The 12,177-nt window shown below is 45.0% G+C and overlaps 1 protein-coding gene across 1 annotated transcript; it reads left to right on the forward strand.

The window, feature by feature from the left end:
* Nucleotides 1–484: 484 nt before the first annotated feature.
* On the forward strand, nt 485–5,278 carry ntpcr (nucleoside-triphosphatase, cancer-related). The gene is made up of 5 exons (XM_084561485.1): nt 485–561; nt 943–1,105; nt 1,196–1,298; nt 1,890–2,099; nt 4,169–5,278. Exons 1-5 carry the CDS (start codon nt 528–530, stop codon nt 4,244–4,246), a joined length of 588 nt encoding a protein of 195 aa, XP_084417611.1. The 5' UTR covers nt 485–527; the 3' UTR covers nt 4,247–5,278.
* The last annotated feature ends 6,899 nt before the right edge of the window (nt 5,279–12,177 follow it).

Genomic DNA, 12,177 nt, shown 5'->3' on the forward strand with positions numbered 1-12,177 from the left:
AGCTTTACATTTACTACACCGCAACTTTGACAGCTTTATTATACAGTGACAAGGAAGGGATGGATAGATAGATAGATTTATTTTATATTTATCCCATGGGAAAAATTAGATAACATACAGGTAAAAGTTTAATGTCATGCTTAGAGTTGTGTATTGGAAATTAGTCCAGCAATGTAATCTTTACATTCAGCATGGTGAGATTTTCCCTCTTGATACCCTTGATAACATTTTAAATTGCTCCTTTATCCTGTAAAACAAATACTGATCTTTGTGCTGCTAATTCTTATTCTCAGTCGTTGTTTCCCATATTAAAACGAAATAAGCAATTTAATTGGCGATTTTCCTACAAAGAAAAATTAAAATATAAATTAAGATATTCCTCATTAGTATTTTAAAGTTCTCAAATAAACAGAATCAGGGAGAAATGACTTAAAATATAACACAATGAAGTCAGCTACTTACCGCGCATGCGTGGTCTCGATGTGTACGGAAGCGCTGCCGCAGCATGTCGGATGGTGTAAACGACAATGTTCAAACACGTTTTTCTGACAGGACCTCCAGGTAACAGTTAACTCAGAGTGCAGATGAAGTTAAAGCCTTCGTAAATGCACCTATCTTGACACCAGAGTCTCAAGAAAGAAGCGTTAAATGTTGACGTTATTTCCTTTAATGGAAGTTAGCTTAGCTAAGCTATGTGTTTTGATAATATAGCAATGATTAAGTCATTCAGAAAATTAAAATGTGTTGTTTAACTTTAAACAGGATTTTCCTAATCAGTCATTCCTGTTCACATACCGCCTATTAGGTTGTGTAGCAGTCTGGCAGAGAGTGTTAATGAAGAAATAAAGACATTTAAGCGTGTTATTACAGTAAACTGATGTAATCTGGCTTAAAATTATGACATTGCAGTTGTCTGAAAGTCTCATTTTTTTTTCTGTACAGGTGTGGGGAAAACCACCCTAGTCCAGAAAGCCTGTGAGGCCTTAGTATCGTCAGGAGTGGGAGTTGAAGGGTTTTACACAGAGGAGGTCAGAGAGGGAGGCAGGAGAGTGGGCTTTGATGTCGTCACAGTGACAGGAGAGCGGGGCCACCTGTCCAGAATCAGGTAGCGGGGTTGTCACCCTGTCCAAACCACACTACCTGCTCTGTTTTCTCACTTTGTTTTGGCTCACCCACTCTTCATTTGAACTCGCAGGGACGGCGCTGGCGTGTCTCACGGCAGAAGGGAGTACACGGTTGGACAGTACGTGGTTGACTTGCCCTCGTTTGAAAACCTGGCTCTCCCCCTCTTCAGAAACGTAAGACGGCCGCCGTCTAAAATAGATCACAGAGGCATAAAACAGTCCCCGTTTCTCCCCACTTACAAATCATCAAACCTTTGATTTTTCAGAATTGATGGAATAATTGGAAGCTTGCAAACACATAAATTCCACAGTGACGTTTTTAGTGTTCACGGTGCCGTCTGGCTGTCACTGACCGTGATTAATCCGGCATGTAAAGTGAGCCTGGAGTGACGCCTACACATGTAAAGGAAGGTGTCTGCGCCTTGGCGGCACATATCCCACTTTCATCTCACTTGAAACGTCTCAGTGATCACAGTAGATCGGCTTTTGCATGTAATCTTCTGTGAGGCTGCGTGATTTGCTTATATGAGACATTGACACGATGAGCTTTAGTCCTGTGTTCGCTTTCCTATGCAAACTAAACATCTAAAGTAGATTTTAGTGTTTAATTATCAGTCCGATGATCAACCAGTTGATTGGGAGAGTCAATACTGTTGTTTATGGCTTTAAAAATGTGAGGATTCACTGATTTTCTCTGGTTTGTGACAACATCAAGCTTATATTGGTGCATTACATGAGCTTAATGCCTATATATTACCTCTCCAGATCGGGTCAGCAGATGGGAGCGGCAGGAAGGTGTTCGTCATTGACGAGATTGGGAAAATGGAGCTGTTCAGCCAGTCGTTCATCAGGGCGGTGAGACAGACTTTAGGTAGCTCTACCTGCACAATCCTGGGCACCATCCCCATCCCCAAGGGGAAACCGCTGGCTCTGGTCGAAGAGGTACGGAGCAGGAGAGACGTCAAGGTCTTCACTGTGAGTATGAGCACTGACACACTCTCAGAGTGGGGGGAGAAAGAGAGATTTAGGTCAGTTTAGGGGCTTTTAAGTCACACAATAGCTATCGGACAGTGTTTACTCTTAGGAGGGCTGTCAGTCTGCTCAGCAACACAGAGGGGGTATGCCCTGCATTATCCCTCTCCTACAGCAGGATTAACTGTAAATCATGCGTGACTGATTCAACAACAAAGGGTGGTCTCAGATGTCAAAATGATTCATCACGGAAGACTCAGTTATGGACATTGTCATGCAAAATACTCCTCACGCTGGGGTAGTTATTATATCTAAGAAGCAGTACGAGCAGTTACTGAAAACATCTGACTGGTGATTTTACTTACAACGAACCAGTAGGTCAGAGATTAGGGTTCAATAATCTCAAAATGGACAGTGTAGTCGGGGAAGCTTAGATGATGCAGGACTAGGCATTTGTCACGGGTCTCATGTTATTTATCTCTGTAATGATTGCCTAACGGTTTGTGAGAAGACAGTGTAACAGCACAGAGCCAGTGAAGTTTAAAGTTGACAAATGTTGAGGAGAGAAAAAAATACAGTGAAGAGAAGATTCATATAGAAATATAGTGTATGAAATGATATATAGCAAATATTCTGGATACAGTGAATAAAAGGAACTGGTAAGGATATAATAAAAGAGTCTACAGAAATGGGTTTTTAGAAGTCAGTGCTTCTGCAAACCTTATCTACTGGGAAGGTCATTCCAAAGCCGAGGGGCACTGACGACAACAGCACTGTCACATTTAGATTTAAGCCTCCGCTCTGTAACAGCCATAAGGCACTGGTCCTTCTGAATGTCTAAGGCTGTGAGCAGGCTCATACAGGGTCAACCTTTTTGTCACGTAGCTTGGAGCCAGACACAGATATGTTTCATAAGTGATCTTAAAATCAGTTCTAAATTGACGTGAGCGCCAGTGAAGAGACGGCAGGATTGGGGTGATGTGGTGTTGTTCAAACCAAGCAGGCACTGAAGTGTGAAAAACACCAATCCTGCAGTTCCTCAAATGTCCACTTGATGCTGGTTCCAGTAGTGAGTAAATCCTCATGGACTTCCATGTTAAAATGTCCAGATTTACAGCAGGAATAAACATGTTCACAACCATGTAACTCACTCATATAACTCACCACTTTGAGTTAAATCAAGGCTTAAAGCGTCAGGAGTTAAGCTGTGGCAAAAGAGCAACGGCAAACTGTCACATGAGACATATCAAAGTTGAGCTTGCTTCAACTCTGTTCAAAAGCTTCAGTGACGTGGCCGGTGCAGCTGACCGCTTTTGGGGCACTTTGCTTGTAGTGTGAAGACAGCATTAGGACGAGTCACGCGCAGCCAGGAGTCACCGCCACCGAGGTTCATAACCTTTATTCAGAAACTGAGTGATCAATAAAACCAATAGTTAAACTAGGTCAAGACAAGAGAGGCTTTTGGTTTGAGGGAACTGGTAATTAATCCTGGAGACTGGACTCTTTTTTTTTTTTATATGTGACATACACCGGTCAGGCGTAACATTATGACCACTGACAGTAGAAGTAGATAACATTGACCATCTTGTGACAGTGCAATGTCCTTCTGGGAAACTTTTGGACCTGGCATTCATTCGTGTAGATGTTACTTAGACATGTAGCACCCACCTAGACCAGACCAGGCACCACCACCCCATAGCAATGACACTCCTTGATGGCAGCAGCCATCCCCAGCAGGATGCAGCCTGACACAGGCACACACACAAAAACGGTTTAGGAACAACTAAAAAAACATGAAGAACAGCACAAGGTGTTGACCTGGCCTCCAAATTCACTAGATCCCAAACTGATCAAGTATCTGTGGGATGATCCACAGAGGTCCCTCCCCTCAACCCATAGAACCCAAGGGCCCACACCCAGACACCTCAAGACATCATCAGAAGGTCCATGTCCATTCTCTGATGAGTTGGAGGCACAAGGGAGACCTACACACTATTAGGAAGGTGGTCATAATGTTATGCCTATTTAATTGTGTTCTTAATTGTTTTTACTTGTTTCTTTTTTCCACTCAGGTGTCTAAGGAGAACAGAAATGCTATTCTGCCAGACATTTTAGCAACACTACAAGAGTGTTTAAAACCTTCGGCCTAATGCTGGAAGGGAAAACGCCCGCAGTCTTTTGTGCGCGTTTTTGCTGACGGCAAGTTTCATGCACGTCACCTCGTGTACAGTTTACGCAGCCCGGACCGTTAAGTGGATCTACACACGCCTCCCGTTCGACCTAAGCTGAGGTGCATCCCGGGCTGCTGCAAGGGTTAGTGTGTCGCATGCATGCATTTATGCACACAATTCATTTTTCTTTCTTTCTCACACGGCCTCAAAATGGATTGCATGCTGAATAATTGATTGTGAGATGGAACACAGCGGGAGGATTGTTCGGTAAATACTCCCCAAGTCAAAGACCGCCCGGTCCTCGAAGCAGCTCTCTTTATTTGACTGTGTCTCAGCGAGACACCAGCAGGCATTCCTCGTGTATGAGTACGTGATATTAATTTGTTCCTGAGGACAAGTGCTGCTGCTGCATTATTTTTTTTAATTAACGTGCAAACAAAGCCAAAGCCCCTGTTGATTCATTTAGTTTTTTTGCCATGTGAGCCTCCCTTGCGTTTGTCTTGTCATCCTGAGGCTGTTCTCATCGAAAAATCAATCAATATTTAACGGTGTAACTATGTTCAATCCTTTCATGTTTTATTCATACATCCACTAGCATGAACAAAAAAATAAATTGAAAAATAAACAGCCTTTCAAGGATGAGATTGGTTTTCTTTGTCATTCATTATCTAATATTTAAAACATCTTTCATTCCTTCACTGTTGTTTTCACAGCCAGGATAAGCCTCCATGTTGTTTTCATATTTAATAGCACAAAAAAATATGCTTTAGCCCTGTTTCAGGGATTATACGCTTTGTCTTTCTGAGATGATGACGCTCTATCCACGTGGAGTCAGATTACAGTAAAGGATAAATCTGTCAGTGGATTTCTGAGAGTGCATATGTGGAGGATTTTTCTGCTCGGAAAGAGGTGTGTGAAGGGTTTTAACGCTATAGGAGAGGATACGTTCAAACTTAAAGAAAAAGAAGTGAAGCTCTCTGTGGATGGCAAATAAAATAAATCTGGCATGTGCATTTGTTTCCGACTCTTTAATAATGTTTGCTAATAAATATTTATTAGGATGAAGTGAAGTTGGACTCTAAAGGCCAAAGTAGCTGAAGTACATTCAAAGTTCATGAGTTCGTTGGTAGATCAGAGGGGATGCGTTATAGACTCGCTCTGCGTGAGCTCCACATTCTGGCACTTGAATCAAGGTTTTTAATAAAAACTCTCTGGCAAAGATACGTGTTTCCAACTCCAAAGCATCTTCAGGTCATTTCAAAGTGAAAATACACAGAAGGCTTGTCTTTGGCTTGTTTTTATTTCTGCTTGTACAACTGATGTAACCTGTCAGGCTGGCTGCAGAAAGAGCTGCCAGCTGCGATCTGCGTCAGACGCGCCGCTGCGCCAGCATCTGCTCTGCGGCCTCCGCTGACGTGCCGCTGGATCATCTGGCAGCAGCAGCACCCACCGACTTGGCCTCAAAGTCAATATTAGCAATGGTTCGTATTTTTGGGACTAACATGGAAATTTGACGTTTGCGTAGTTGTTGTAGGCACAGACTTAACAGGCAATTAGAGCTGATGGTACGGTTTGCGGTGGTGCAAGCCAAGCGTTACTGCTGAGGGAGCTGGCAGTCCCGATTGGAAGGTGATCCTCAGCACCCTGCAGCAGGGCCGGCAGCAGATGGGTTATGTAACAGTGACGAAGACCTTGCCAGCTTTACCGGGTGGAGGGCGTGTGTGTGTGTGTGTGTGGTTGCGTTCGATGTGTTGTGATGTAATTAGCTGCCATATTGTCCATATTGTCATGTTATGGGAATATCATTGACAGGAGTAGATGATTCCCAGCCGGGGGTACTTCTGCTGCTGCCAGGGATTACAGGGAGAGGCTGTGGAGCAGCTCCTCTGAGCTCAGCTCTAACACCTGAACACCACGTGTGTTGGTAGAGCTAGAGATAAATACTAAAAGTTAGGAATACATGGAAATCATTAGCTAAAAGTAAAGTTAGTAACACACATGAAGAAAGTAATGGATTACATCAGCCCAAGCCATAGACTGTATAAAGATTGAACTGCTCCTCTAAAGTGAAGCCAAAGCAAGTAGAGCTCCCCCTGGTGGCTGGCTGCAGTATAGGTCATAAGCTCCACCCCCTCCATGTTAGTGGATGGGACTTGGGCCAAACTAAAACAATAAAATACAGGTTAAATACATTTTTTTCAAGGATAGTTTCTGTCATTTCAGGTAGCTAATATAATGTTGATGCATGTTCAAGTGTGGCTCCACTCTCGGATTGTACTGATCAGACTCTGGCTCCAAACCAGCAAGATATTTTCCCGTATCCCCAGGAAAATAGCGTCAGTTTGGCCAATGGAAGGAAGTGGCGACGCTTTGTCCATATTTATATACAGTCTAAAGGTCCAAACTAGCAACATGTGTCATAGGGTGAATATAAAGGGGGGGGGGGGGGGCGCCTAGAGGAGCCTAGAGGAGCTTGAGGAGTATTGTTTATACACTGTAGGGCCTCTCTCCTCTCTCAGCTTAAACGTCTTTACGGTGCATCCCTGGCTAACGGTGCTAAAAGCCGTCAAGTGGAGGATAAACGGTTAAAGATTTAATAATTAAATACCTAGAAGTGATCTATAGATAGCTGGAGTGGATATCGGAAGTAGTAGTAGGTAGTAGGTAAGCGACAGAAAGACGTACATAGAAACGTTTTTAGGTGCAGAAGCAATGTCCGATGTGCGGTATACGTGTGTTTGGCTTGAGCCTATTTCCCACACCAGTCCTTTAATGAGCATTACTAAACCATGATTAAAAAAAAAAAACATATCCAATTCTGTACACTGATCAGGCATAACATTATGACCACCTTCCTAATATTGTGTAGGTCTCCCTTGTGCCTCCAAAACAGTTGTGACTCATCAAGAGAATGGACATGGGCCTTCTGAGGGTGTCCTGTGGTGTCTGGCAACAGGATGTTGTTAGTGGGGGGGCTTTGAGGGGAGGGGCCTCTGTGGATACTTGATCAGTTTGGGATCGAGTGAATTCGGAGGCCAGGTCAACACCTTAGGAGACAATGGAAGAATGTTGAAGTCTAGATATCAATAAGTACTAAAACGAATGAAATCCCGATGGTGTCTTTGCTAGAGCTTGAGTCTGACGGCTTGAGACCAAGAATTTATCCCGTATGAAAGATGGAAATGAATGCATGCATTAAAGCTAAAATGATAAGCAGTGTCTGATTTGCATAAAAGTCTTAACGATTTAACAGTTCTACCTGCCTATTTTCCTTTTATATGATAGATATTAGTGGATGGGGACAGGAAATTATGGAGTGATAGCGAGGGGAGAACTATAGCCTCAATTTATGTCTCCATTTTAACCAGATGAGCTGACCTTTCATATGTTTGTCCAGCCTGCCTCAGCTGAGGGTTCATTTTAGTTCATTTTATTCTATCCTGATCAGGGGCTTCATCTGACGGGACCGTGGGGATACACTAGGAGCCTCTGATTTACTGGATAAGCATGATATGAGATGTTCAATAATAGACACAGAAGCAAATAATCTAAAGCCGTGAAGGATTTTCTTTCTCCAACAGAAGAGGAACCATTTCCATATTTACACAAACATCTATATTTCATTACTTTATCTTATGCTAATGCCATGCAGACATGTGGTTATCAAGCCGGCTGTTTTGCATTGTAAACCCCACGCGTATGCTCATACACAACCATTGTGCGGCCGGAACAATTGGATGTACTGTCTGGGGACGATGAGGGCCGTATAGAGTAGTTAGAATGAACATAGAGTGAATTAATATCCATATCGCTGAGATGCATTCGCGGCCTATCTGGGGGACAGATGTCTGCACTCTGTACCCTTTATCCCATTCTCACATGGAGGAGGCAGAAATGCAAGGAGCTTACCAACAATCCAGGACAAAGGGGAGTTTTCTGGACGGATGGAGGGATGGAGGGGGTGGGGGTGTGGGGCGGCGTGGAGCTGGCGCTTAGATGAGGATATTTCTCTCCAGTTATTGCACACTGTGGTACCAGCCCAGGAGGCACGCCGACATCTGAAGCGGTGGCGACGGGTGATATATTGTCCGAGAAGTCGCCGGCCAAAAGGCCAAACACAGCTGATAAAAAAAATAAATAAAAAGATCTCACATATTGTTCAAAGACCACGCGGGAGACACACAACAACGCCCCCCATCCCCCACCCGCCCAAAGCCAGACCTCAAATTTTATTTCCCAAGATGACTGTATGATTTATGGTGAGATGTGGAGCTAAAGCTTCTTAGCATGTGCGTTGTCAGATTTCCCCGTGCCAGAGCCTGCACATGGTAAGTACTCAGCAACGCTCCCTTAAAATCAAGGTCATTTCTCAGCTCAGGCCACGAGTGTGTGAGTGTCCACGTGGTCCGCCGCTAGGCTTTCCTCGGCCCCCCCAGAGGATGACCGGCCAGACGCTGCAATTTCAGATACTGTAAATTCCCCCAAATGCTATTTTTGAGCTTTAGTTCATAGGGAAGCCTCTGGCGGCTCGTTCGTTAACGAGGAAAATGATCTTGTAGCAGCGGAAAGGCGGGGTCCAGACATTCTGTGCCAAGAGGTGGACGGTTTCTCTCCGTCACTGTGAGGGGACCTTATACAGATTAACCTTAAACATTGTGCAGAGACTGTTTAGTCAACGGTTACAGAGATAGTTGTGCCTCTAAAACAGTTGTGACTTATCAGAGAATGGACATGGGCCTTCTGATGGTGTGAATGTTAGTGTGGGTCTTCTGGGTCCTATGGGTTGAGGGGAGGGGCCTCTATGGATCATCCCACAGATACTTGATCAGTTTGGGCTCTAGTGAATTCGGAGGCCAGGTCAACACCTTGTGCTCTGAGTTGCTCCTAAAGCATTTTTGTAGTAAAGTTTAATAAGTCCAGCATCTGTGCACTCTGACGCTCCACAGCGGCGAAGAAATCCTGGGTCAGCCCACGCTCCACCGTGCTAATAAGCATAAGGTCTTTATCCGATCTTGACAGGTGGGCAGTTGATGTCAGATGCTGTAGAAGTGAAGCCATTTGATCCTGGTTCTTAACCACAGCCGCCCCCTCCCGCCCACCCCACCGCTGCCCACCACTGATAGATCCTGAACCATTCTTCCCATTACATCACTTTCAAGGAGCACCCCGGGGCTGCTGGAGGCAGGACGTGTTGGGTTTCAAAGCCATGCATCTGAGCCGCTAGCACAACTCAAACATTAGAGCCCGCATGCTGGAAGACATGTCTAAAAGAAACAGGAAAAAGCTTTCCACTATACTTTTCTTTTGGCATATATTTACACCACAATGACTGCATAAATTTATTTAAATCTAATGCTTCCACTGAGACTTTTAAGAGAAACGGCTAAGTTATCCTCTGTGGCAATCGTGTGAAGAGGTGATGCATCTTTCCAGAGGCACGGAGACCATTTCCCATCAACAGCAGGGGAGGGGGTCAGGGCCCGAGGACGTCTTTCTCCTGTTACACCGGCTTGATGGTTCCTCGTGACCTCCGGATCTCTTTGAGTGACTGCGGCAACCTCTGTGAGTCACTCAGCTGCTAAACACACCGTGGACTTTGCCTCACCTTTGGGAGGATGTGTCACGCGGTTTGAAAATGCGGCAAACAACGAGCGGCCCGGAGCGAGCATCCGCCGCCTCTATATGTGTGTGTCGCACAATCCCACACTGGGAGAGTAAAGCCTCCAGAGTGTGGTGACACGCTAGCAGAATGAGAGCACCGCCGTCTCTGCAGGGGGGAAGGCCGAATCCCCCAGAGCTGTGAAGGCAGCGGCGGCAGGAGCTGTCAGCAGATGATGCGGAGGTCAGAGGTCAGCACAAAGATCGGAGGCCGCGGCGATCAATTGATTGGCCGGTGCTGCGTCCCCCCCGGGGCCACGAAGGATGTGGCTGTCATTCCGAAACTTGACAAGAGAGGAAAAACACACAAAAATGTCTTCATTACAGACGGGAAAACCCCAAAAGTTTGTAGTCCATGCATAGCAAGAAAATGGGTGCCACATGTGCACGCAGCCGCTATACGCGAATCTCTTGAGTCATGCGCCGAATGTCACTGTGCATCGTTAGCTCGCACAGAGCGCATTAATAAGACGTAGAGGATCGGAGCGCTGCATGAATATGACTCGTATGGAGATTTTGTTTATGAGCCGAGCACATGTGTCGGGGTATTTACAGTAAAGCGAGGGAGTTGAGTCATGCAGCGTTCAGCTCCACAACGTCCCGGTAATGATTAGCAGATTGCCGACCGGCCCCGTGATTAATGCCTCCGCTGGATGCTTTTGACAAATTTGCACCACAGACGCAAAAACTTTTTTTTTTTCCCCACTCCACACGCTACCGTAGCTGCCGTGTGCATGCATGTATGCGTGTGTGCGAGCCAAGACAGCTCCGTGACATTTGGCAGTCACCGTATGAATAACATCCACCATGGCGCTTGCTCTGCACGTGTGTTCGTGGAGGTTGCCCGCGCTGTTACAGGTGTGAAGGGTATATGGTTTAAAGGTTTTTATAGTATGAACAGCGACTGCACGACGGTCTCAGAGTTGAACAGCTTTCTAAAACTGTTCTTCAGCTGCAACATTAGCCAACCTTTTTACTGTTTTCACTTGAGATTTTCAGGGTAAACACATCCACGCTTATTTTCTTGCGTTCCAAATGTTTCAACAACGGCAGCAAAAGAAGAATAGCTGTGGTCCTAATCTCTGTCCAACACCCTGTGGGGATTCGCTGAATGTTTAGTAATTCCTGAACAGTAGCGTTTCACAAATGCTTCGCGCACAGGATTGGTCATTATGAGACCACGTCTGCCGAGTGTTCCTGGTTTCTCAGCGTAAATGCAAACGCTCATTGTGTATTTGCTGAACGGTGTTGGGTTTTAATATGTAGAAATACTCCGATCAGCCGCAATATTATGACAGGAGAAGTCAATAACATTGACCATCTTGTGACAATTCAATGTTCTGCTGGGAAACGTTTGGACCTGGCATTCTTTAGTGTGGATGTTGCTTAGACATGTAGCCTAGACCACCTAGACCAGACCAGGCACCCCGACCCCGTAGCAAAGACACTCCTTGATGACGTGGGTACAAAAACAGCACAATGTGTTGACCTGGCCTTTAAATCCACTAGATCCCAAACTGATCAAGTATCTGTGAGATGATCTACAGAGGCCCCTCCCCTCAAAGGCCCCCCTCCACTAAAAACATCCTGTTGCCAGACACCACAGGACACCCTCAGAAGGGACATGTCCATTCTCTGATGAGTCAGAACTGTTTAGGAGGCACAAGGTAGACCTACAAGTTGTAGCGTGCAGTGTTTACATACAGAACGACACTTCTTTCAGTACTTACACCAAAACTGTTTTCAGTCCTGTCAGTGCTTCCACTTCATCTGCTTTCAGTGCTTAAACTTGAACCACAACTCCCACATGGAAACAATTCAACACTTTAAGATTTGTTTGTTTTCACCTGCACTAAAGATCCATTTTTATGTTTTCTTCCAAATCGTCCCAAAAACTTGTCCCTCCGCTCCGTCACTGATCAGTGTCAGACGTGTTGTAGGGGCTCACTGAATATTTAGTAATGCTAAACAGTAGCATGTATACGACTCATTATGCGTCTGCAGAGCGCGCCCGGTTCCTTAAATTCAACGCTGATTATGCATTGGCTTGAAACGTGTCTCTGGATGGTGTCAGGTGTTAATATGCAGAAGTAAGACTAATGATGTGACTGACTGGGCCTTTAATCTCTCTGATCATCTAATCTAATCCCCCTCTTTCTCTTTTAAGGCCTCCAGCGATCACAACAAAACTTGAATAACAGACATTTTCACCACAACTGTCTTAAAAAATAAATATCTTTAATCACAGCCAA

Source organism: Chelon labrosus (genome assembly GCF_963514085.1).
Source record: "Chelon labrosus genome assembly, chromosome: 15".
In the NCBI taxonomy this organism is placed as follows: Eukaryota; Metazoa; Chordata; class Actinopteri; order Mugiliformes; family Mugilidae; genus Chelon; species Chelon labrosus.